Genomic DNA, 26,714 nt, shown 5'->3' on the forward strand with positions numbered 1-26,714 from the left:
TCCCTAAACGTGCTCTATCTGGTTCTGTATACCGCTGCCTTTCCCAAAGACAGCGGAGCTAAAAATAAAGATCCACAGGGACCCCCGCCCTTCCCTGTCTCTCTAGCCGGGGGCGGGGTAGGGGGTAAGAGAAGCGTCCCAAATCGGTGACTTTAGATTGCGAACAAGACATTCCAGGAAACTTTCAAGTTTTATTTGTAGCACGAGCCGGAGGGAGGGGGGAAAAGACGAGGAAAGCTTTTTTAAAAAACTTTTTTGGTGCGCGGCAGCACGTCTGCTGAACGTTAGGTTTCTTTCGCTTTGCAGCCGACGACAGCCCCGGGCGCCACCTGCGTGTCCCGCGCGGAGTGGGGGTTGGGGGGGTTGGTCCGCGCCCGGGTTCCCCGACGCCCACTGCAAAGGGCAGTGCGAATGACAGACTGCAGGCTCTCTCGCCTGCGTCCCCTTCAACGCACCACACACCTAAGTTCGAACTGCAACTCCCGTTGGGCGAGCTCCGGCCGAGCCGGGCCGAGATTGCGGCGGAGAGGAAGCGGCGCGCTGCCGCCCCGAGGCTCCTCCTCTCGCCGGTGCAGCCCGGGACTACCTGGCGGCGCGGCGGGTGCAGCGCGCAAAGTCCAGGGCGCACCCCCGGCGGCCCTGTCCGAGCCCACCTCTCCGGGCCGCGCGCGGGGCCCAGCGCACAGCTCACTCCCTCCACCTGCCACCCGCCGTCCCCCGCGGCCGAACTCGGTGCGCCACCCGCCCGTCCAGGCCGAGCGCCCGGCGGGCCGCGCTCACGCAGTTGGCGCAGGCGACCCTACGCTGGCGGCGCAGCGCCCGCCCGTCCGCCCGCCCCCTGCACTCTCCCCGCCCCCTCCCTCCCTCGCAGGGGCCGAGCGAATGTAGCCCGCGAGAGAAAATGGCGGCGGCGGCGGGGAATCGCGCCTCGTCGTCGGGATTCCCGGGCGCCGGGGCGGCGAGCCCCGAGGCGGGCGGCGGCGGAGGGGCCCTCAAGGCGGGCAGCGCGCCCGCGGCAGCCGCGGGGCTGCTCCGGGAGACGGGCAGCGGGGGCCGCGAGCGGGCGGACTGGCGGCGGCGGCAGCTGCGCAAAGTGCGGAGTGTGGAGCTGGACCAGCTGCCCGAGCCGCCGCTCTTCCTCGCCGCCTCGCCGCCGTCCTCCTCCACTTCCCCGTCGCCGGAGCCCGCGGACGCGGCGGCGGGCGGCAGCGGTTTCCAGTCTGTGGCGGTGCCGCCGCCCCACGGAGCCGCGAGCCGCGGCGGCACCCACCCTTCGGAGCCGGCGGCCGCCCTGGACAGCGGCGTCCCGAGCCCCGCGGGGGCCGAGCCCGGGGAGAAGCGGACGCCCGCCGCCGAGCCGCCTCCTGCAGCGGCCCCCGCCGGGTGAGCAGCGCGGCCGGGGGCGCGGCGGGGACTTGGGGGGCGGGCGAGCGAGGGCAATGAATGAACCCCGGGCACGGCGCACGGTGTGCCGGGGCTCCGCGCGGAGAAGCTGCGCGCCGCTCTCCGGGACCCGAGTCCCCGGGCACCCCCTTTGACTTCTCCGGGGTCGGGCGGCGCCCCGGACCTGGCCTGAGGGACAGAACGGGGGCCCGGGGCGGCGACGTGCCAGAGAGTTTGTTATTGTTTGCAGACATGTGACAGGCGTGCGAGGCGCGCTGCGGGGACCCGTTGAGATAAGGTGTGGGGGCCTGGGCTGGCTTTGTGGGGCTCCCGGAATCGGGGCTCTCCGAGGAGCCCCGGTGCAGGACCCTGGCGCTGCCCTTGGGGCCGGGCTGGGGGTCGGGCAGCAGCCCGGCGGCGGCCTCTCCTGGCCGAGGGGCGACGGGGATGAGGCCCGAGCCTGCAGGCGGGTGGTAGTCAAAAAAGGGGCGGGGTGGGTGGGGACCCCCAGCCAGAGGCCCGGTGGGGGGGCCGGAGGGCGTTGGAGAAAGCGGCGAGGTCCCCGCGGCCGTGACAGGCAGAGCCCCTCGGCAGGTACTGGGGGCCGGGCGCGGACGGAGGCGGCGCGCCCGCAGGGGGCTCCGGGTGCACGGCTCGGTAACGCCTGTCAAAGCGTTGCGGGCGGACGGCTGCAGACTCGCGGGGGCTTGCAGTCTTTTAGGAGCTGGTTTCTAATTGCGTGCCCCAGGGGGCTCCGGGTGTTCTTGGGAATGAGGACTGCATCGCTGAGACTCGAGTGACTTCTGTTTGGAGTTTGAATTTGGCCTTTGAAGTTTGCATTTGGCGGAGTGGTGTAAGAGCCAGGACCGGATGTGTCAGCCATTCAGTTTCAAAGCGGCGGGGACTGCGCCCCGCAGCCTCTCCGGCGTGGTCGGGGACCGCGGCGCGGGTGCGGTGTTTCCCACTCGGTGCAGCTGCGCGGGCCGCCGCCGCCGACTGCCGGATTCCGGGGGCCACAGCGCGGTGGGCTTCGCCTTAGATAGTCCTGTGGGGTCTGTACATTACGATGTGTGTTAGGTAACTCAGACCAGCGGTTCTTGGCCTGACCCTTTTTTGGCAACTGGAAATGTTCATGTTAAAGGAAATTCTTCTAAGTGTGACAGCCGTAATCCTTGTTTTAAAAAAAATCTGACTACTGTATGCAAAGCACAGTCTCGATGGGTATTTTGAGTTGCTGGAAGTGTTTTTGTGATCGTCACCCATTGCCCTGTAGAATTTTCTGAGTTTTATTCTGAGTATTTTAAAGACCGTGTCTTATGTTTGTTTCCCATGTGAGACGAAGTTGACAGTAGGGATCCTCGGTTTTGGTTAGTTATGTAAAGTGATTTGCCAATTTTTTTGAACTTGATTATTTATTTGTTAAAACTACAGTTCGTTTATTACTTGCAAGTTGCCCCCTCCACTACCCCCCCAACCCTAAAATATATGGTCAGCACCGTGCCATGGCAATATTGAGAGGAAAGGAGATTTGTGGCTGTGATAGTTCTGTGTGCTCTTGTGCGTGTAACTTAGTCTTAAACGAGTTATGTTCCTCTACACTTTCCTGCTTCTGTGCAGATTGGATTAAACCTTCACTAGAATAATTCTTTGGAGGCAATTGTTACTACGAATGAGTTCCAGATAAAAATATTAAATCCCAAATTTGAGAAATTAATTGTATCTATCCTCATGAGACCAAGTTTTTGGATGCAGTAAATAATTTAGCAAGTGTCGTGAATATAGTAGAAGAGCAACCACTGTAAAAATAACGTACAGAAGCTGGTTAGTGTTATCGCCACAGAAAATAAGAGGACTAAAGTGGAGGCACATAGAATTCAGGGACTAATTCATGCTTCATTCAGGAGTAATCCATGCTAAATTTTTGCATTTTAAAACCTAGGTCTTTTTCCCCTCTTTGTTTAAGGGGCGATAATAATCGCACAGTATATGAAATAATGGGCTAGTCAGCATAATCATTTTTTTAAATGAATTTCATGAGCCGCAGTGCTGTTTGTTCACTCCAAATGTCATACCTAAAGATTTCATTGATAGTAAAATGTTGATTCTCTGTCCTTTTGAAATACAGTGAGTTTTTCCCCAATATCCTTGTCAGTGGGGTTGAAGTATTTGGTGTAAACACTTTGATTATAAGCAGTTCAGTAAAATCTCAACTGAAACTTACGTTTTACTTTTTTGACACTATATAGTTACATTCATACTTTCAGGAGGAAAATCTAACATTGAGATTTTGGAATATTTTTATGTTTCTGTGGTAGTATGGGTCTGGAGATTCCTTCTGTCTAGAGACCTATGTTTTTTTTTAAAAGAGAATTCTATGATTTTTTATTTCAGAATTTCCTTCAGTTTTTGATATTTGTAGGTAGAAATTGAAAGTGTAGAAAATACATTTGTAAAGTGTAGATTATATAAATAATATTCATGTTAAAAATAGAAGATTTTAAGTTTGTCCGTCTTCTTCGGGGTAATAACTGAAATCAGTGAGAGTCTTGTGCCTGTAAGTGGCGCCCAAAGATTTGGAATTTTTACTTACATTACAGAATTAGGGGCTTTTTCTTCCTATTTACTGTCTTTGAAGAAAAATTACAGTGTTACTCTTCCATTGAACAGGCTGTTGTGAGTTTGGTAGATATAATTACTCCATCCTATTTTTGTAACTTAAAAAAACCTAACTATCAATTTGCCGGCCCCACGGAAGAACAAGATATGCTGTACTTGTTAATGTTAGTTTTTGTTTAAAACTAAAGCAATTTCATAGGCTGCTTTTATATCCTCATATAGCCCTCAGCTTTCACTTCCTTTTAGAAGCTGCTAGGCTAAAAATGTAATTTAGTGACTGTTAGTAGAAAGAGGAGGTATAGGAACGTTATTACCTAAAAATATGTTTTAAAAAATTAAGTTGGTGATTTTATAAAACAATAGTAGTTACATAAATTAGTCTTACATGAATTTTTAAGTTTTGTAGTTAGGAGTTGTCTCCAAGTTTTATCTTAAATCAGGTAAAAAAATTAATGCATTCTTCAAAGATTAATCTTATTAAATATAATTCTGAAAGAGAAATATTGAGCTAGAGTTGTTGCCAACTTTTGTTTTCTTTTCATATCTGATTTTGGCAAGGGTGACTGGCTAACCAACATTCCTTAATATATGATTTCCAATACACTATAATAACTCCATTTTGTTAGAGACAAAAAACAGGAAGTAGCCCTGTTCATTGATATCTCTCATGTCTTCTGTACCATCTCAAGTATATGTTGCATGTTTTAGAAATGGTCACTGACTTATGGACTTGAAGATTTCAAAATATGGAAAGAAAGGAGTGTTCTTTGCTTTTAACAAGAGCAAAAGGAACCAGCTACAGCTTGCCTAGGCTGTCTGCTGATCTGTCTTGACGCTGGCTGTGAGCATTCCAGAAGAAATGATGGGGTGGCAAGGCAGTTAATGGGGAATGGATTCCCCTGAGGAAAAATATGGGGCATTCAGAAGTGCTCTGAGTTAAAAAGCACAACTTTTGCATTTTGTACCCCATTTTCTTGAGCTGAGGGGTATTTCTCTAAGATGGAAATAGAAAAACATGGCATGCAAAAGTAATTGTCTCCAGAGGCTGCTTAAGAGCTGCAGTATATTGCACCTCTAACCTTAGAATGCTTTGCTTGTATCAGATAGACCAAATGTGTTCCTTAGACTTGGTTGTTTTCCTCAGTCCTGGCCTCTTTTTATATCCTAAGTTGAAAGTTAGAACTACTTAAAAATGTAAATGGGTAGAAGATTAATGTGAGGAAATGTGCAGTATCAGGAACAAACCCAAGTTGTCTTTGAGAAATAACTTAAGAACATTTTTAAATGTGAAAGAAATAATCAGGAACAGAATTAAAGTAAAAGGTTCATTGCAAAGCAGTGAGATTAGTCAGGGGCTCTTCTTATTGCAAGAATATAAGAGGATTTTAGCTGTGGCTAAAACATGTTCATTGAACATATAGATATGTCTTTTTATATAGTTGCTTTCCTTGCATTCTGTGTGTCAGGCAAGTTATACATATATTATCTCATTTCTCATCACTTCAGCCCTCCAAGGCATTGTAATTTCTGGTTTTGAAAGGTGGAAACTCGTCTGCAATGCTTAAGCCCCATGATCACTCAGCTGGAAGACAGAGCTAGAACTCAACCCAAGTCAGTCTGATTCCACAGTCCATTTTCTTTCCACCCTTCTATGCTGCCTCCATTTTCTTTTTCAAATTAATAGATGACTTTTAAGGAGGAAGTTGTTCTGCAGGAGCCATAATAGACTGATAGATCTCTACCCAGTGCCATCTGCCAATACCTTTGTCTCCTGATATGTGTACAATGCATAACTTTCTGTAACCTGGCGTTGTACATGTAATAGAGGTAACTGGTCTTAGATCACCTCATCATGTTAGGCAAGGACAATAGTTGATTAGTGTTGGGTGTTTCTTAGATATCTTGATTTGTGCTGTATTAAATCATAAGTGGAAGGAAATAAAGAAGCTGAAATTAACATCACTCACTCATCTTAATCATCACACATGGAGAGAAACTTCCAGTAATAGCTGGACCCTGCCCCTTTGTTATTGTTTTAGATTTCATTCATCCAACATTTATGAACCTCTACAAGGTGATGATGGTCTGGGTAGAGAAAAAGATCATCAATGCACAGCCTTTGTTTCTCTTTGTAGATTGTTGTATGAACATGTTTCACAATACCATCTTAAGTGCTGTAACAGAGATGGGAGTTTAGAGGGGCACCCAGATTAAAAACTAGTGCTCTGAATCTCATCCACAACGTTCCACACTGTATTCCTGTGGTGAAAGCAATGGTACTTCCCTTCCTTCCTGAGGAATTAATTGGCCATCCAGGTTAGTGGTTAAAGGTGGGAGCTTTGTTCTACTTTTTACTTGTACATTTGATGGTTTTTGCTCTTTTCCTTTGGTCTCTTTCCCTTTTCCTAGGACAGATACATGCTGTAATTTTTCTGTTTCAACAGTAATGGAAAAAGGACTCTAGATACAGGTTAGTTTCATACTGTTTCTGCCTATACTCTTAAGAGCACTATAGATGGAACTGCAAGTTCGGACGTGATTTTTTTCTTTCTTGAAAGAGAAAATTAGAATGGGGGTATAGGGAGGAATAAAATCAGTACATGCCAGTTTTAAAATTGTCCTTAGTAGTAGTAGCAGCAAACTTTGCTTGTTAAGAAAACGTTGGGAAATGTAAAATATGCTCTAGGGCATAAGATAAGACGACATCCTTGTCTTCATTGACTCTATGACACATCACAGTTGGTTTAGGTATGTTTGGTATGGAAGGGAGTTCTGTATTGTTAGTGATTGGGTCCTTTGGAATACCAGTCTGGTTAATTTGGTTTAATAGATTGAGATATTGTCGAGTGCCAAGAACTGTTAAGTTCCTAAGACCTACCAAGTGTGTATTTCTGAAAGTACAGTCTGTCATCTGGGAATTGTTGATGAGACCATTGGACCTCTTGAAGACTGGAGGACGTCCCTGAAGCTTACACAGTGCTCTAGTTAGTAAGTTAGCTAGTTTATGACATGTGAGCATGATGATGAGTGTTTGTGGAGTGCAGAGAGGGGAGATACTGAGCCATGGGTGGAGGCTTTACTCTTGATAAATAGATGTGATCATTGCCTTTCTTTATTGCCTGAATAATCATTTAACTGATATATTATCAGATAATCTTCAAACTGGTCTTACAGCATTCTGAATACTAAATATCAATTATTAACAGACAAGGAATTCTGTCTTATTTCTTTGTAGTATTGCCCAGCACCTAGACTAGTGTCTGGCACCCATGAATATTAGGTGCCCAGGAATGTTAGGATGAATTAATTTTCCCAAAGTGGTTATTTTAAACTTAGTATATCGGAAGGTTACAGTAATTTGCTGCGATGTGATTTTAATCATGGTTTAGCTTAAGGCAAGTTTTAAAGACAAGAACTATTTCTTATGAGTTTTCATACATTGCTTGATACTTAGTAGCAGTAGTTGGTATTTAGCAAGCTGTGTTTGATAATATTGACCAATTTTATATAATGTAAAACTTACAGTAATTAGTTTAATAACTAAGTGTAGTTACAAAGTAATTGGAGCCGTTCTCAAACTGTCAAATATTGAGAAAATCGAGTTTCTGATATTTAAAAGTGTCTTGTTATTTGGGCTGATAGGTAAGCCATCCTGATTTTCTTCTTAACCCTGGCATTTCTTCCTTGATGGCGCATCATCATCTTCTTGAACATTAATATTAGAAGATCCTCGGGGTGGTCCTAGGGCTTCTGTCATTCTGTCTCCTCCACCCCCACCCCAGTCTCATTAATGCCTTTAGATCAGTTATTGGCCATTCACAAATGATTGCCGAGTTTCTTTTCCTAGCCATGACCTCTCCTAAACTCCAGACCTACACCTACCCATCTGCATGACACATCCATACCCAGATAGCTAAAACCAAATTCAGGATTTATCCCTACATCTTGTCCTACAGATATGTTCCCTACTCATGAAGTGGCAGAACGGGAACCAGGGAGTTATTCTTGACAACTGCTTGTGTTCAGTCCATCGTCAGAGGCTAGTGGTTTGACCTGTTACCACATCCCTACTCCAGGCTGCCATAATGTCTCATGTGGACTAATGTAGGAGCCTCCTAACTTCTCCCTATATCCTGTTTTCTCCCTTCCAATCTGTTCTCCATATTATGTGGCCAGAGTAATCATTTAAAAATGTAAATCTGATTATAACAGTTTCCCTCTAGAAAAGTAAATAAAATTAAATTAAGTGAAAAACAAACCTTTCAAATGCTTTCCATTTGGCTAAAGACCAGAGAATCCTTAACATGTCCTACCGAGTCCCTGCCTGGTCTGGCCCCTGCCTGCCTTTCCAGGCCAGTCTCAGATCACACTCGCCCTTGTTCTCCCTGGGATTGCCTTCTTTCATTTCCTCACACTCAGCGCATGCCTCCTGCCATCGGGCCTTTGCTTGTACTGCATGCTCCCTCTGCTGGGAACACTTGCCCCAGTCCCATGTCAGCTCCTCATTTTTCAGATCTTAGTTCGCTCATCTTCTGCAGGGAAGCCTCCCTTCCCTGAGCTCCCTGACTGACTGTGTAGCAGTGTCCCCACTGCTGGCTGTTGTGATTTTACACTTGTTATCTCGTGTGATGAAGGCTGCCTACCACGAAAGACTGTTAGACTTGAGTGGGCAGGGCCTGTGGCTGGGTAGGGACCCAGCACCTAGCAAAATGGTCAGTGTGGTCTAGGACCTAGCTGAGATGGGGTTAAACAGCAAAAGCCTAGATGATTAGTGTTTCCAAATTGTTGGTTTGTGATAGATTCATTGGGAGGTATCTGGACTATTAGACACGCCAAGGACCTCGAATCAAATAGGACAGCTTAATGTGGTATAGAGGAGATAGCTGTACTGCATGATAATCTGCTGTAGGTAAGAAGAGTTTGCTATCTATATGGACTTCTTCTGCACTTATGTGAGTTGAGAATGTGTGTGTGCATGTACATATATTTGAATAAATATACACATAAAGGTGTTATACATTAATATAATGATTACTTTTTTCAGATTCTCAGAATGTTATCTAAACTTAAGATACCGTTTTTAGGATTCTTATTCTAGTGTATTCATATGAATAAATATACTCATAAAGGTGTCATGCATTAATGTAATTTCAGGTACTCAGAATGTTATCTAAACTTCAGATGCCACGTTTAGGATTTTTCTCCCAATAACCCTACTTTGTCCAAAATTTATTAATTTGTAATTGATAATAATTCAACTTAAGATAAATAGAAGTTCACATTTGCATTAAAGAAAAGATTTGCTAGGCAAGTACTATATGAGATTTCAGGAGCCAAGAACCCGTGTAACAGAAAACGTTTTCAAGTTTACTGGTGGTAACTAAACCCTGCAACCTCCCTTATCTAGAACATGGTTTAGCACTAAGAAGTAAGGAAAAAAGGCTCTGAGCCGCCAAAGGGCCTGTAACAAAATCTGTGCTTTGAAGTTCTTTGATTTTATACTTAGAAGAGTTCCAAGGGCATTCGCTCAGGATTAGTTGACACTTATATTTAAGATATTATTCTTGCATCTTGTCCATTTGGTGTCCCTAACATGCAGCAATTAAAAACAGCCAACTAGAAGAGCCAGCAGTGTGACCAGACCCAGGTTCCCTGAAGGCAGCAGTGTAGGCAGAGACCTGACCTCAGAGGAGAGAGGGAGAGAGAAGAGGACGTTAAAACATTGCAATTGGGGGCCACCTGGTGTCGGAACATTCAATTCCACGTACCTGGCTACCTCTAAGATGATAAATTTATTAAATCACAGCACTTTCCAACATTACTTTTTGGGCATCTGTTTCCTTATTTGTAAAATGAGTGTGATCAAGATTATATATGATTTTTTTTTTATAATGGCGACTGTATTACACGGTTGTCATGTTTCTGTCCACTCAGTGAACTAAAGTTAGAAAATTTGTAATTTATTAAGGAAGATTTCCATCCAAGATAGTTGTGGAAAGTATTTTGATCCTTACAGTGGTAAACGTCTGAATTATGTGGAAGAGGTAGTCCTCTAGCCTTGATGATACTGAATAAATGAAGTGTTCTTTAGAATTACATAAAATTGGATGTTGCTCATTAGAAACGTCTTGTGGCTTCTCTATGTGGGAAAATCTTTTTGCCTTATTTGTTGACCTGAGTCATTTTATACCCTGCAACTTCTTTAAAATAATTAATAATTAATCACCACCACCACCAATGTATACTGACCTTTCTCCTACTGAGACTCTGGGGAGTCAGGAAGTAACCTCCAGCTTAGTAACATTGACTAAGTTATTTAATTACTGCAAGGTTTCTGGTTTAATAAAATGGCTACTTGCGAAAGCATTCTTAATGCATGTATGCTCTAAGATGATGAGAGTTTTGAAACAGACATTTCACATTTCTTTTTTTCTCTTTCAAAATAATTAAGTGGCTACATCTGTTATTTTCTGGATTTCTATTGGTATTCTTAAATTCTTGGGTAATAAGTCAAATTATTTTCACTGAACCTTATATTTTAAAAAAGATATGACAGATTAATGCATATATTAATATTCCTGAAAAAGTTTTAGTGTTTTAATCTAAAATTATTTTGAATTTTGAAAATAAATTTCAATTATTCTGACACACTAGCACCTCCCTGATGTTTACAAAGTCCTTATGATGTTTCTGGGATAGAGTTTATAGAATTAAACTTCATTAATAAAATGATTAGAACAGAATGATTTATTTTTAAAAATTTGTATTTTTATCTTTAACAAAAAGGACTATACTATGTAGACAGCTATATAGTTTTCTTTTTTCTTAACACTATTTTGTTAGTTATCTTAATGATGAACATAGAGCTATCTTTTTAATGACTGCATAGTACTCCATCATATGGATGTCTTATTAACCGGTTTCCTATTTTTAGACATTTATATTGTTTATTTTTGGTTGTTCAGGCTTCAGTGACTACCACTGTATATACATTTTCATATATTTGTGCATTTCTGTAAATAAATATTCAGAAGTAGAATTGCTGAGTCAAAGGACATGCATGTTTAAAAATTTGATCATATAGCGTGATCACCCTGTAAAACATTGTGCCAGGTTATATCTACTTCACAGTATGTGAGAGTACCCATTTGCCCCACATTCTTGCCAAGATTGGATATCATCAGTCTTTCATTTTTGCCAATCTGGTGGATGAAGGATGGTTTGTTTTAATTTCCTTTTGTTAGCTTTTTAGCATCGTTGTACAACTGTCATGTTTATTGACAATTTCATATTTCTTTTGTGTATTTCCTTTCACACACGGGAGAGAATTGTTCATTTTTTCTTATTGCTTTGTGGTTTTTTGTGTGTGTGTGTGTGTCAGGAAGACTAGCCCTGAGCTAACATCCTATGCCAATCCTCCTCGTTTTTGCTGAGGAAGACTGGCCCTGGGCTAACATCCGTGCCCATCTTCCTCTACTTTATATGGGACACCGCCACAGCATGGCTTGACAAGCGGTGCGTCAGTGTGCGCCCGGGATCCTAACCCGCGAACCCCAGGCCGCTGAAGCAGAGCACGTGCACTTAACCGCTGCGCCACCGGGCTGGCCCCTCTACATTTCAAGTTTTGTACAAGGATTAAAAGAAAGTCATTGACTAGAGAGAAGAGAACATATCGGTAGATTATTAGCTGTATCTTTGCTGACTTGTTCTTATTGATATTTTGGTGCCTCAAATGTCTTGGTTTCAGTGACAGAACCCTGCATCCAACTGCCTCAAGGATAATTTCTCCAGGAGGTACAGCTCTGCCAGGCACTGCAGCCACCACATGTCCAAACTGAATCCCTGTCCTCCCCAGCCTCTCCATCCTCCCCTCCGATCTCCTGGTCGTTTTGGGTGCCCATTGGTAATCTCTGCTGCCATCTCTCTAATGCTGTGTTCTTACTCCCTGGCTTTCTCACCCTCAGCGTCCAGTCAATCTCCAGTTGTCTTGTTGCCAGTTCTCTGCTAGCCTTGGAATCCATCCCCCCAGCTGCTAGCTCAGGGTCAGGCCCCTGTCACCTCTTCCCAACTCGTGCAAAGCCACCTTCCTCACCAGCCTCTTGCTTTTGGACATGTCCTCCTCTGTCTTTTCTCTCCACTGCAGTTAGAGTGAGGCTTGACATTTCTGTCCATGAAACCTTTTCTTCATCCTCAGGATAAAGCCCAGACTCCTTAATGTAGTTCAGAAGCCCCGGGTGATCAGCTCTCCTCCCCGCTCAGCTCCCCCTTCCAGAACACACTGCTCCATCATTCAGTGCTATGTTCATGTTTTTGTTTCCCCAGCTTGCCTTTCTTTATTATCAATGTGCTAAATGCTGTTTCCTCTGTCTGGAATACTCATTTCATCTCTGCTGTGAGATATTTTCTAAATGTTTTTATTCCCTTTGCAATAAAAAAGACTGTTGTTACTCTACTAAATATAAATGTGGCTATTTGCAGAAGTCAATACTGTATTGTGAATTCGGCTGAACTCTTTGGTTTAAAGTTTCTCAGTATCTGAGTTAGATTTGCCACTTTTAAACCTTTTTAGTTTTCCCTCTGTCATCACATATGCAGTCAGGTCTTACTGAACAACAGTGTTTACAGAGAGTTGTTTGTAAAGTATAAATTATTGTAAAGTGAATCAGATTTTCCTGTTAGTTTGTGTTAAAATTTCAGAGGTGCAGTCTCAGGAAAATATTTTGGCGCCAGGCTATGTATTGTTGTCATCGAGATAATCCGAGACCATCTCAAGTCAAAGAACAAGCGTGCTCAAATGCTTCAAGTGCAGAGCTAGACTGTGGCCTGGGCACGGCCATCACAAGGTTTACATTGGCTGCCTGGCCTCCATTGGCAGGGTTCTGGGGAGCTGATGGGTTGTAGGGAAAAAAGCACATCAAGTGTGGGGTCGTTTCACATCTCCTGTGTCTGGTTAGTGGGTACTCTTTCTAGACGAACCAAAGGGCAGAGTAGTAAACATGCCAGGGGGAATGCCCATCATCAGTGCTGTCATCACTCCTGACACGGGCAGTGTCCATGGCTTCAAGAACACTCTTTGAGTGACTGTTGTGAGACAGGCATCCAGCAGGGAGGAAGCCTGTGAAGGAGTTTAACAAGGTAACAGTCGACCTGATGACAGGGGTGTTGCTGGCCTTAGTCAGCCGGGAGTGAGGGGGCTGTAGGGAGAGTTTTCTGGGAAAGGGGAGGTCCGTGCCAAGTCCTGAAAAATGCAGAGGAGTTAAAACAGGTGAAAGGGACTTGCAGGGAGGTTTCGTGGCCTGGGGGTAGGGGTGGAGGGATGGATGGAGAGCACACACAGGCCCAGAAGTCCACAGTCATGTGCTGACATGGAGAACTGCAAGGATTCAGGTAGCTCCGTCTGGATGGAGAGCAGGCGGCAGAGCAGGCTCAGGAACCGAGCTGGGGACGAGATGCCGGCTCTAGCCAGAGAACCACGCAGAGCTCTCTGCCGCCTTGTTGCTCCCGCTGGCCAATCCTTAGAGCTCCGTGCTTAGGACAAAATAAAAAGCCTTTGTAATTTGACAGGTAACCACAGTGCGCTAGGAATTAGGTCAGGAGGCCCAAAGAAGGACTGAGATCAGAGCTGGTGCAGGGCAGTCTGAGGCCACAAGCCTGGGAGCCGTGGCTCTTGCATTTCCAACAGCTCCCCATAGTTTCAGAGGTTCACGGATGGAGAAGTATTCTCGTGCAAAGCAATTCCATCCATTCTGGTTCTGCATATGGTTTTGGAACTGCACGTTTACATTTCAGAGACAGCACAGTGTAGCGATTAGGAACCTGCGCCCCAGCAGTCAGACCTGTTAGCCACTTTTGCCTGCTGGATTCTGGGGAAGTCACTTAACTTCTCTGAACCTCAAATTTCTCATCTTGAAAATGAGGTGAGTGTTGGTGAGTAGATGAGATAATGAAGCACGATTCTTGACCCAGAAAAACACTCTGTAAACATTAACTATTGATAATATTACTGCAAGTAACCATGAAGACTCGCTACATAAACCTTTGACTGTACAAATGAGGATGAAACTCACTTTTACCTTACTGGTTACCATTACTTAAGCAAAGGCAGTTTATATCGATTATGCATCATCTTGAGAGAGTTTCTTTTTCCTTCTTATTTTGAAATTATTTGGTAGAATAATGGAAAACTGCAACTCTCAGAATTGTGTGCTGTGGGATAGAGCATGTCATCAGCAGTCTGTCCGTCCGAGTTCTCATCACTTTGTGAGGACCTGAGGCCGGTCTCCTGGGTCTTGTTTTCTCATCTGTGAAAGAAGAGGTTGGTTTACGTAATCTCTTGGTTCTCTTCAAGCTCTAGCAACTTGCCAAACATTTAATTTGAAAATTATTTCTTGTGGCTAAATTTAGTTGTAATTACTGAAACAACAATTAGTTTTTTGAACTTATAAACTCTTGGAATTTTAAACCTGGGTACCAACTATAAAGAGAAATACAAATGAAAAGTGATGAAGGGTCAGAAAAGAGAGAAATAATATGTTAACTGACATTAAATGATTGGAAAATATTTTATTTTATTTATTTATTTATTTATTTATTTCATTATTTATTTTTGTGAGGAAGATCAGCCCTGAGCTAACAGCCATGCCAATCCTCCTCTTTTTTTGCTGAGGAAGACTGGCCCTGGGCTAACATCTGTGCCCATCTGCCTCCACTTTATACGGGATGCCGCCATGGCCTAGACATCGGTGCATGCCCGGGATCCGAACCCGGGCCACCAGCAGCGGAGCACGCGCACTTAACCACTACGCCACGTAGCTGGCCCCTATTTTATTTTTTTAAAAGCATATAACTATGCTGGGAGAATAGTATTTTGCAAAGTGGAGAAAATAAATTAGGGCAAAGTAGTTAGCATGTGTTGTTAAACACAAACATGCTAAGGCTAAGAGAGGAGGTTTTTTTTTTTTTTTTTTTTTGCTGAAGAAGAGTCGCCCTGAGCTAACATCTGCTGCCAATCTTCTTCTTTTTGTATGTGGACCACCACCACAGCATGGCCACTGACAGATGAGTGGTGTAGGTCTGCGCCCAGGAACTGAACCCGGGCCGCCGAAGCTGAGTGCTCCAGCCTTAACCGGTAGGCCACTGGGGCTGGCCCTAGAGAGCAGTTTTGAAAATAACTTAAAATCTAAATTTTGGTAACTACTGTTAAAAACTATTTTTTTCCCTTAACTCTAATTGTATAATGAACAGACATTCCCCAGGGATAACTTCTAATAAGCAAAGCAATCCCTTGACTTTTTCTTGTGTTTATAAAGACCTTTTCATAAATACACATATGTATACATTACTTTTTTTTTTTTTTTACCTAAAACTTTTAAAAATGTACTGTTTAGTGACAGTGTTGTTTCCTAATTGTGAAAATTCAGACTTAATTATATTTGGGGGGTTCTTTTCACATAATTTGGACAGAGTTGGCAATTACTGGAAAGTATGAATTTCACTATGAATCTTTTTTTTTTCTTTTTAGTGTAATATTTGGGGCTCATGTTCTGGAAAATTTTGACTTTCAAATAGATTTTGACTAGGACTTTTTAACCTATTTAATCATTGTGATTGTACCAACTTGAAGCATATTCACACAAAACTCTCTTGCTCATTGCTATTCTTCATACACAGATCTGAAGCTGCTCATAATTCATTGCTGAGCACACGGACACCCAACAGAAATTACTGTTAGTCTTAGATTCCTGGTGGTGAAGAATACTTGACCCTTCCTGCTTCCATCACAACCCATGCGGTTCCCTTGTTCTGACTGTTATGAACATTTATTCAGATATTTAGGAGCATTAACTGTATGCTCCCAGCACATGATTTCCAGACAAGGCTGTGATAAGAAATAGAGCGAAGTCCTTTAGAGTCTTGGTTGCCTGAGCACCATTCTTCTAGCCTATTGTGACTGATTGTGATAACTGGGTATAGGTTTTGTCACTAATAAATAAGGCAGCTAGACTATCAGTAATTTGCACAATGCCAACTGAAATCATCCTGCAGTGTTGTAAGTGGATATTAGAACATTCTCTCCTCTGCAAGAAGATTTGCTAGGAGAGTTTTAAGTAGTGCCAAAGACGATGAGAACAAAGCCTTCCCTTTTTGGGCTTAGGTCCATAAAGGCAGTTTTGGCATCAAAGAGAAAAGGTTTATGCTCAAGAACTTGCTTTCTCTTCTCCCTCTTACTTCCTGGGCCAAGTTTTGGTGATAAGATATAAAACCATTAGTGTCTGAAGTCAGTTTATATCTAAATACAGCAGCTTGCAAAAGAAATGTGTTCAGAATTACATTGTGTAATATAATGGTTTATTCTTGTTGAAGTTTTCCCAAAATACTGAATGTTGCAGATTTTAATTACTAAAAAAAAATTAGTAGTAATTTCTTATCTAAGTAGAGAATATGGGCATCTATACACTGAGCCAAGATGAAATTGTTTTTTCTGAGTTCTGTCTCTGTTTCTTACTCCCCCTCCCACACATACATGCCGTCTCCCCTGCATGCTTGCACACACACACACACACAGGTCTTGCCTTTTCACTCCATGCTGGCAAGTTGTTCTGGGACTTGCTGTCACAGGGTCTTTGGTGAGCTGCTTACACTGAATTCTGTGATATAGCAAAGTTCCTATAGTGCCAGTGCACTCGCACTTTTTCCTATATTTCTCAGTTCTTTATTAAAAATAAATCTTATTTTGTAGATCATTTATGGAGCATTGATAGGGTTTGCATTTGTGATCAAGTCTGCTTTACACTTGGGATTGCCTACACCATACTTTTACTCCTAAACTGACTTCCTGTCCTCGCACTGTTGGGTTACCTCTGCCCCTGTGTATCATTTCATGTGAATGTGGAGCACATGAGCTACATTTTGTATTGGCCAAAGCCAGCGAGTTTTTAAATCTGTCACAAAGGTTAGCCCAAAGACATAGAAAACTGGATGCTATTAATTAAAATTGATTTTCTAAATACCTAATCTAGGGTTTTTTTTTTTTTTTTCTTTTTAGTGTAGTATGGGAGATTGCTTATATTAAAAACATTGGGCTGGCCCGGTGGCATAGTGGTTAAGTTCATGTGCTCTACTTCAGCAGCCCGGGGTTCACAGGTTTGGATCCCAGGCGCAGACCTACACACTGCTCATCAAGCCATACTGTGGTGGCGTCCCACATACAAAATAGAGGAAGATTAGCATAGATGTTAGCTCAGGGCCAATCTTCCTCACCAAAAAAAAAAAAGAAAGAAAGAAAATTGATAATACTTTTTGTAAAAAATTTGTTTAAAGAATATATTTAAAATGTTGATTCATTTTTTCCCATATGCTTAGGCAGCCACATGTGTCAAATCTTTTTAAATACAATATTCTGTCTGCTTTCCGTAAACTGTTAAAATATCTTGGAAATTTCATAATTTCAGCATTCCAGCTCTGTCTTCCACAACTCTTTTACCTGTGAAAATGGGATAAAATTTTGTTTCTTAGGATCATGTATGTGAATTTGGGGTTCAGAGGCTCTGGTCACTGTGGAAACCTGACAGTCTTCACCAACTCTCCTCCCGGATTATGTGTCACTTATGATTGTCATGGGGGAAATGATGATGTCAGTGCTCTTGGGGGAAATGATGATGTCAGTGCTCTTAGGTGCTGTGGCTTTCAGATTCTTCCCTGCAGCCCAGTAACAATTTTGAAGTCTCTCCTATAGAAAGAGACATCTTTCTGTAGGAGAAAGGGAAGTGAAGCATCACTAGGTCTCACCTAGGATCCTGGGCAGCAGAGGGATCAGCCGCTGTGCTACAGCTGAATCCAGGGTGGACAGATACCACTAAGAACTGCTCTTCCTGAGTAAGCCTTGCTCAAAAGGATATTGACCCTGTTCTCCAGCCTGCTGGAGCATAGAAGCAGCCGCTGGGACGTTTTAGGAGACCAGATCAGGAATGGGACGGAGAGCAGGAAGGGGTGGTGGCGGCAGCAGTGGCAGCGGTGGTGGTCGTGGGGGCTAGAATCAATCTCTAGAACCAATGAACTACAAAACCTAATCAGGCTTCTTCCAAGGTAGTGAAGACTCTGAGAGAGGAAGATGGGCCACAAAAGACCTAGGCCTAAATTTTTTTTTAAACTCCTGGTTTGTAACTTAATGTTTTCCTAATCGTTCATTTTGTAATTCAAGTTTAATCAGACTAACTACCAGGTGGGCCTTTAGACTGCCGTTTCAAAAATTGGTAGCATGTTAACTTCTGCACTTAACTAAGTGATATTTGGGATCATTGTTTGTTTCTCTTAGAACTTTAGACTTTTTTAAAAAAAACCCTTTTGAACATTCTAGTCTATTTCAAAGTATCTAAGATTGCTTGTGTAGGACTAATAAAAAAATCAGAAACAAGTGAATTCCATGAGAATTCTTCTTTGACCTATGAAGAGTCAAGTAGCCCTACCTAAAGGTGAGAAAGTGTGGATAATAACTTTGTAAATCAAAATGATCCTCATACAAAACTTCAGTTTTCTTCACTATTTCAGTTAAAAATGAAAAGCCTAATCAAATTGTGGTTCAAACTCAAGAGTTCCTTATGGGCATATCTGATTCCTTCTTTCCCTTTTTAGGTATTGACTAGGGAGTTGACAGGTGTCTTTAGCTGAAAGGTATTTACCCTGCTTTCCGATTGCTTATTGTGGTTGACTAAGTCTGAGCATCAGCGCGGGCCGGTCAGGCTTGTCCCCAGTGCTGTCTTACCACTCCTGCAGGACATTGAGTAAGTTACTTTAACCACTTGGAGTTTGACTGTCCTCATCTGTGAACTAGAAATATTGATCCTTTCCTACTTCCAGAATTTGAGAAGATCAAATGAGATGACAGACATGAAAGTGCTTTCAAAGGGTAAAAATAAAGCATTAGGATTTATGGTTACAGCAGTTTAGAATTCAAAAGTGCAACCTCCTGACTCTCTAAGGATTGGAGTGGCATTAGAGAGGGTCAGTCCTTGTCAGGAGGTGGAGCATTGCAGCGCAGTACGGGGCTGGGTGGCAGGGCCTGGGTCACCTTGTTTCACCCTTCATTCCTCACCGTTCTCCTGCTGTGCTTGTCTTATTGGAAACAGCAATAATAGTTAACTTCTTCTGTGCCTGGGCACTGGGTACATTATATAGCTTGTCTCTCTTAGGCCTTGCAGCATCCTTGTGAAGTAAGTGCAGTTTTTATTCCCGTTTTACAAATGAGAAAGCAGAGACCCTAAGTGGTGAGGTAACTTGGCCGCTAGTGGGCAGTGAAGCCTGGATGTGAACCCGGCCGTTTGACTCCAAGACTGTGCTCTTAACCTTTATGGTCACCTTTTAGCGTACTTTTGTATTTTTTATAATCAGGAGATGAGTTTGAGTTACATCAGAGCACAAATTTCATTATCTATTATTCATTTCCTTGTCTTGGCTTTTATTCAAGTAAAAATCAAATCTAGCTATGACTTTAAATTGATGTGAAACATTTTAACATTTTTCATCATTACATGAAGTTCTTATAAAATAAAGCCAGTTGTAAACACAAATAAATTTAGACTTCATTGTGTTTACTGCCAGAGAAGAGATAGGCTCCAGGCTGCATATACAGTTGAATTTCCTTTATGGGCAGACCTTTGCCAGTGGAATTGGAGACGTGCTTGGAGGGCATGGGTATTAAAAGCGGCCATTGTTAATGAACCTTTGTGGAGCCTTCACCCTCTAGAGTGCTTGCACAGACTGTGTCCCACCCTGCCCTGTGACACACGCATCGTTCCCATTTTACAGTTGGTGGGAATACCTCAGGAAGGTTAGGTGGCCTCAGCAAGCCAGGGAAGTAGTAGGAGGCAGAGTGAGACTCCTGCCCCTCTGCTCTGTAGATACACACACTCCCTCCTCTGCCGCTGCTCCGCAGCTCACCCCAGTGTCCTAGTGCCTATTCCCAGGGAGCTGTCTTGGGTGCCTCCGGCATTTTGAAGTTTATTTCTTTACAACTAAACGTAGCTATTAGAGCTCTTTATAAATGGGTCCTGAAAAAAAAATAGCTAGTTTTCATTTCCAGTGGTTTTAAATTAAACCTTAATTCAGACTTCAGCATTTTTTTAGTGTTTTGTTAATTGTGCCTGTTTACTAATTTGAGTAAAGATATTAATATCTAAGGCTAACATCCCATATAGAGTTATACCTAAATGAATTTCAGTACATTTATTCTCTTATTGATGTTTGTTCTCTATTAGTAATATAAGTTAATGAATGCCTGCCTGTCAGGTGTGAGATCTTTATTTTGTGTTCAGCAGGCATCTTCTTTGATAATTAAAAGAGCTTAGTGGCTGTGAGAGAATTCAGTAATCTCCCCGACCCTATGCCTCCCCTACAAACAAAGGAGATTAGCTTTGAGTTTAACTATAGAAAGGTCACTCAGGTAAAACTGAAATCTCCTTCAAAGCAAGATAAATATCTTTGCCCTTAACTGTATCTCTGATATTCCTCTATTTTGTTTTCTTGAATAATAATAATAGTAATGTGTTTGCTGTCCAGTAAATCTTATATATGTGATGCTATGGAAACTTAGACTATCACATCAACTCAATACACGTTTACTGACATCCTGTGTGTATACTGCTGTGCTAGGAACTGAGTTATTCCCAGATAAGAGCTGAGGAGGTAGCAAAATAATTCAGTTCTTGTGTTCTCTAGCTAGTTATTGATTACCGGTAACTAGTTTGATGAGAAACTCTTGGAGAAAACTGAGGAGTAGTTGTAGGTTCTACCTGGATTTGACAGTATTCGTGTATACACTGGATATGAGGACAGCTTCATGAATGCTGCCTATTGATTGTCCTTTTAGGGTACAAATGATGTAGGCAATGATGAAAAAAGATGAAGAAAGAAATACTGTTGTACTTTAAGTCATCTCAATAAAAATGTGAGTTGATACCCCCCCCCAGAGAAACCAAGAATGATTCAATGTCAGACTCCTGAAAATGATTTTACTATGTGTATTTTATATATACACAGCTTTTAAGAAAATAATTTATGGGAAGTAAGATATGCTTAATTTTATATCTTATTACATTGATAGTAATTCCACCTTTGGGATTGACGTTTCATGGCTTCTCACGAGTGTTTCTCTCTAATGATACCTTTGTTCAGTTGAACCCTGGGGTGGTCAGAATCTTTCACAGTTGCAGAGGATTGAGGAATGAATGGGGAGTTCCTGTGGGGAATTTTAATTCCTTGATAGGTAGGCCCAGGCTCATAGCCATACCTCTGGAAGGGTAGTGGGGACAGTGTAGCTCAGATTCCTCCCTCTGAGTAGTGCCTGGATTTCCTGGAAGAGAGCAGAGAAGAACCAGCAAAGGAGCCTGAGACATTGCAGGACAAATGACACCTGAAAGGCAGGAGAGAGGACTTTGTCCAAGGAGAAAATAGTCAGCAGTAGCACTGCCACTGGGCAAGGAATGTAAGGGCGGCAGTGACTGTCTCAAGATGAGCAGTTTCAGTGGAGTGATGGGCGTCAGAGCCACTGTGCTTCGTTAGGGGTGCTTCGTGAGGAAGCACAGGCTCCTCTTGAGAAGCTGGGGGAGGAGAGAGGAGGAGAGAGGCAGAAGCCCAAGGATTTGCAAAGGCAAAGAAGCATTTTGGGGTTGGTTTGGTTGGTTTTTGTTTTAAGGCAAAATGAGGAAAGAATGCTTATAGGCTGAAGAGATGGAGCAAAGAGTGGAGGTTTTTTTTGTTAAAGTAGCGAGGGTGCTTTTCTGAAACACTCATTTCTCAAGAAGGAGGCTTGGAGGGTGCTTGACTGGATGGTGAGTAGGAAGCCAGTCTATAATTAAAAATTTGCCATGGTTATGAAATATGTAGATAGGAGTTTTCTCTTTGTTTAAATTATTGTTGCTCATCGTATAACAAAACATTCATTCACTCAACAAATTTATTAAGAATTGGCTATATGCTGGACACTAGGAATACAGCAGTAATGAAACAGACAAAAATCCCTACTCTCATAGAGATTATGTTCTAACAAAACTATGGTTGTAAGTGTGCTTGGAACCCATTTCGTGGTTTCTACTTGCATGGTTTTTTCATGTCTCGTGGACTTCCCTTAGGATGACATGAACATTTCTTTTAAAGTGACCTTCCCTGCCCCAGGTGTTCAGAGGATTGCTTTCTGTGCAAGCCCTCCTGGTGGCTCTTGCATTTCTCTACCCTCTTCCTGACTGTCGCTTGTAGTTACCTCATAGAAATACTGTCCCAGTCCCATTTTGACTTGGTCAGCATGTGTACCTGACTGTGTATCTGATCAGTCAGATTTTGATGTTGAAGGCGTAGGTGTGGCGACGTACCTGGGGAGGTGATCAAGAGTACTTTCTTGGTACTAATAAAATATCCAAGTTTTAAAATGATTTATTTTTAGAAAAATAATTTAGGACATACTTGGAAATATCCCTGTAAATATTACTTATTGTCATGCGTAACTGATAGGCTTTCTTGGATGGAAAGTGGTAGAGATATGGCTAACACTTGGCAGTTATGCAGTTTCTCTCTACCTCAGGTAGAGGGTGACTTGTCACTTAACATATGGCTAGTTGTTGTGCCATTGATAAATTATGTCCCCTAAACAGTTTTTTGAAGTTCTGTCACATCTTGTATATGTGAACATCAAATTGTGATGGGAACGTTGCTGAGAACAGCTGCTTTAGCTTATTGGTGAACGTTTTGGCCATCCATTCAGCAAACTTCTGTTGAAGAGAAAGGACCCAGGAGTGTCCTATGCAGCCTGCCATAACTGGGAATGCTTACTTAGGACAATGAACAAAATGGATTCAAGTCCCTAGTCTCATTGTTTACCTTAAGTCATTGGAATTTTATATTTTAGTCATGTTTATATTTTTAACACAAAACTATCATTGCACCCCTCTCCCAAATCTTGGAATAAAGTTGACTTTCTAGAAATAGATGCTCTATTTTTCGTTCTTATGCTGTGGTTTCAAATGCATCCTGCCAGCTGTATCCCCCCAAACTAGGAGAATCCAGGTTTGAGGAGCCTGGAATTGGGATTCTAGCACTGCCCGTTCCCTGGACACACCCCATTCATTGACTCCCTCAGCTAGTTCCCTTTCTTCCTATCACGTTGCTTCCTAATAGGATGTAATCTCATGGCTTCTGCCTCTCCCCTCCCAGGCACAAAATCTTTTGGGGTTTTCTTCAAGACATTTTATTTCTGTTAACCACAGGAAAATCAACAGGCATTAACAAAATTAGAGACGTGGACAAGTTCCAAAGTTATGAGAAAGTTTTATTCACTGAAATATAAATGTCTAGGCTTATGGTTCTTAGTTTCTTTCACCAACCATCTCTTAATGTTTTACTGGGGATGCAATAGGTCACTCTTCCCACAACTGGTTCCCAGCTCTTCACTCTTTCTGCAGTGTCCCTAGAACTAATGGTGGTTACTTGGTTTACACAAAGGCCTCAGTGAAGCATATTTACATCTTAGAGATCTTTCTGGTCTGGAGGCTCATACTGGAAAGGCACTGCTTCCTCACAGCCTGCCATGTACAAGTACCAGGCATTTGAGAGTCAGTACCGTTAGAATGGAAGATGAGGAAAACATAGGCCTTGCCCTCAAGTAAAATACAGGCTGAGGGGAAAGATCAATCTGTTCCTTTATTCAGTGTATATTTACTGAGTACTTCCTAGGACAGGGGACATAAAGTTGAGACCCATTTCTGCCCTCAAGAATCTCACAGTCAAGTAAGTGTTGGAGACAGATTAAGTAAAAGGCCATTATAATAGAGTGCTATTTTGCTGAGTGGGGATGGAGGAAGACACCCCCCCCACCACCACCCCAGACTGAGTTAGAGGGGCTGTGACCAGTGTGGGAGGCTGAAGGCAGCATCTGGGACAGTTTCTCAAAGGAGGGGGTGACCCTAGAACTTGACTGATGAGGTAGGAACTACAGAGTATTGACACCAAGAAATATACCTAAGGAAAACTAGACAAATTTTATTTTTATTTTTTGCTCCTTCTATATACAATCACATGCCACATAACGACATTTTGGTAAACGACAGACCACATATATGACGGTGGTCCCATAAGAGTTGTACCATATAGCCTAGCTGTGTAGTAGGCTATACCATCTGGGTTTGTGTAAGTACACTCTATGATGTTCCCACAACGACGAAATCACCTAATGACGCATTTCTCAGGACGTATCCCCGTTGTTAAGCGATGCTCGACTGTACTGGATAAACTCATATTTTATTAATTGTCAGCTGTGTTTCCATTTTTCAACTTAAAAGTTTGAGATTGAGTATCAGCCAGCATGATAATGAATTGAGTCATAGTTATTCTAGGTAAAAAGAATGTCCACATGCATGCTTATGAAAAAGAGTTGCTGTCACATTTTAAAATAGGAATAAAACAGTAATACAATTTATATGTTACAAGTACAGTCCTTTGCCCCATTTCTCTTCAGATTATTCTTTTATGAGTGAATTCATTAAAATTAGAAAATGGTTATGATGAATGTCTTTTGAAGCATCTACCAGGGTAAGTCATAAGTGTAAACCTGCCAGTTTAAAATAAATGCGGTTGTTTGGTTCTACTAAATTGTAGCTTTTGCTACAGTGAAAAGAAATTGGCGAATTTATGAACACCTCCAGAATTGTTGAAATGAGGAAGACCCTATTTAGGTAGACAGAAAGTAATGATTCAGACTATATTTTGGACAGGATGCTGGAATTAATGTGCCTTCTCTTTCAAGTGATTAGCGGGCAGCTGATATCTATATTAATATTTGCCTAAGTTACATTTTTAAGGAAAGAGTGCCACCTACTGAAGGAAGTTTTTTTCCTTCTCTCCCATTCCATTCCTAGAATGTTCTATTTTACTTTGAATTCTTAGTTTCTCCAACTCTGTGCTATATTTAATTCCAGTAGGTAGCTTATGCCAGACAGTGAACCAAGAACTTAGGTTCACTCCTGATCCTGTTGTCCAATGGATTAGGCAGAGTGGGTAGTATTCTTAGAGGGAGTTTGTGCCTCCAAAATCAGTTGTAGAAACAAAACCTAAACATAAGCATGATTCAGCGCTTTGCAAGTTTCAAAACCTTCCCATTATTTTAATGTACTCATTGGCCCAAAGGTTTTTTGTTTGTTTTGTTTTGAGATGGGTATATAGACGCTCAATGAGTATGAATAGGTGAGCAAATGGCTGGGAAGAAATTATTCCAAGGAATAACAGAAGGGGATTGAGGAACATATGACATGGTCAAGATCTACTGGGGATCTTGACTGGGGTCAAGATCTCAGTCTTCTAGGGGATAATATTAGTGTAGGATTGTTTGATCACAACTTGGCCATAGGTCATTTGGGGAGATTCCTGCGGTTGCAAATTGGAATACCTACTTAAGAGTAATTCATATGCTACTTGTTGGTAGTTCTTAACAAGAAGATATTATCTAATCAGTGAAAGGTTGAGAACATGAACTCTAGCAAATGCACCAGTATCAGAATTAAAAGATTTTATTTGAGAATTTTACATGGCCATTATTTGTAGTTTATTGGCATGTTTTTGACGTTTTGGCTTAATTTATTGCTAGGTATCAATCGTCTCCAGCTTTTTCTACTTGTTTATTGGACTGTGTAAGTAGAGAGCGATTTTTTAAAAAGGAGGTGGACTATATGCTAGATTGATTTATACTAGCTGATGTAGACAGATTAAGTGTACAGTCCACTGAAGGATGATATTTTATATTCAAGTCCTGAAGTAAAAAACAAAAAAATATACAGTGTGTAAGGTATTAGAATTCATTCTATATAAAATGTTTGTCGTCTAACCCAAATATGTCAAACTTGTGTCCCAAACACCAGAGGTAATTAACCAAAGGTTAGTCACTTTTCAGTTTAAAGAATAAATTGCATCTAAGAAAGTAGATCTTAAAAGTAGAAGGAGAAAAAAGAACAAATTGCAGTGACATCTGCTCATGTTACTTAAATAAGGAGTATTAACTGTCTGAATGGCAAGCATTCTCTAAAAACATTATAATTTTTAATAATACAAAGCAAAAATATTTTAGCAGTAATTGTGTTTTCAGATTAGCACTCAAAATGACTCATTAAATATTAACACTGTATCCCAGCTTTTCTCCATTTTAAAAAAGTAAACCATCACTTCTGTGATTGGACACAGATTAAGCATTTCTGAAATGGTGATACCAGATTATGAGAAAAGCAGGCTGCGTGCTGCAGAGAGCCCTAGACTGAGGGAGTCAGAATTCAGACTGGGACATTGTAACAACCGGAGCTGAGACTGGGCCAGAGGACCGCCACGCTTCATTTCTCATTTCAGACTACTACTTCACATCTTGTTGACCTATAGCACTTAAATATGCAAAATGGTTGTGTGTCTTTTAAGGAAGAGAAATTTGTGTTTCATTCATTAAAAAAAAAAAGACTGGAAGAGTTAATGTTTTTGGGTGAGATAACCTTAAAATCCATGTTTTGTGGTCTCTCCTTTCTTGAATGTTCCTCCTAACAGTTTGATCTTTCTGAGAGAGCCTTGATGGAGTCCCTTATATATAATACTCACCCCTTTTAGTAATTAGGTTTGAATTCAATTCAAACTTAATTTTTTGACAGTAACTATCAAGGGTACTGAGTCTAAAAGTTTAGTATTTCCGGGCCTGAGTT

General features: G+C 42.2%; 1 protein-coding gene across 1 annotated transcript in view; it reads left to right on the forward strand.

Moving 5' to 3' along the window:
• The first annotated feature begins 901 nt into the window (after window positions 1-901).
• MAP3K1 (mitogen-activated protein kinase kinase kinase 1) overlaps window positions 902-26,714 on the forward strand; it is a 71,539-nt gene continuing 45,726 nt past the window's right edge. The window contains exon 1 of the mRNA XM_004422831.3: window positions 902-1,383. Coding sequence (XP_004422888.3) covers window positions 902-1,383 — 482 coding nt within the window. The remainder of the gene's footprint in view (window positions 1,384-26,714) is intronic.

Source organism: Ceratotherium simum, chromosome 18 (genome assembly GCF_057802395.1).
Source record: "Ceratotherium simum simum isolate JZ-2026a chromosome 18, ASM5780239v1, whole genome shotgun sequence".
NCBI classification, from domain to species: Eukaryota; Metazoa; Chordata; class Mammalia; order Perissodactyla; family Rhinocerotidae; genus Ceratotherium; species Ceratotherium simum.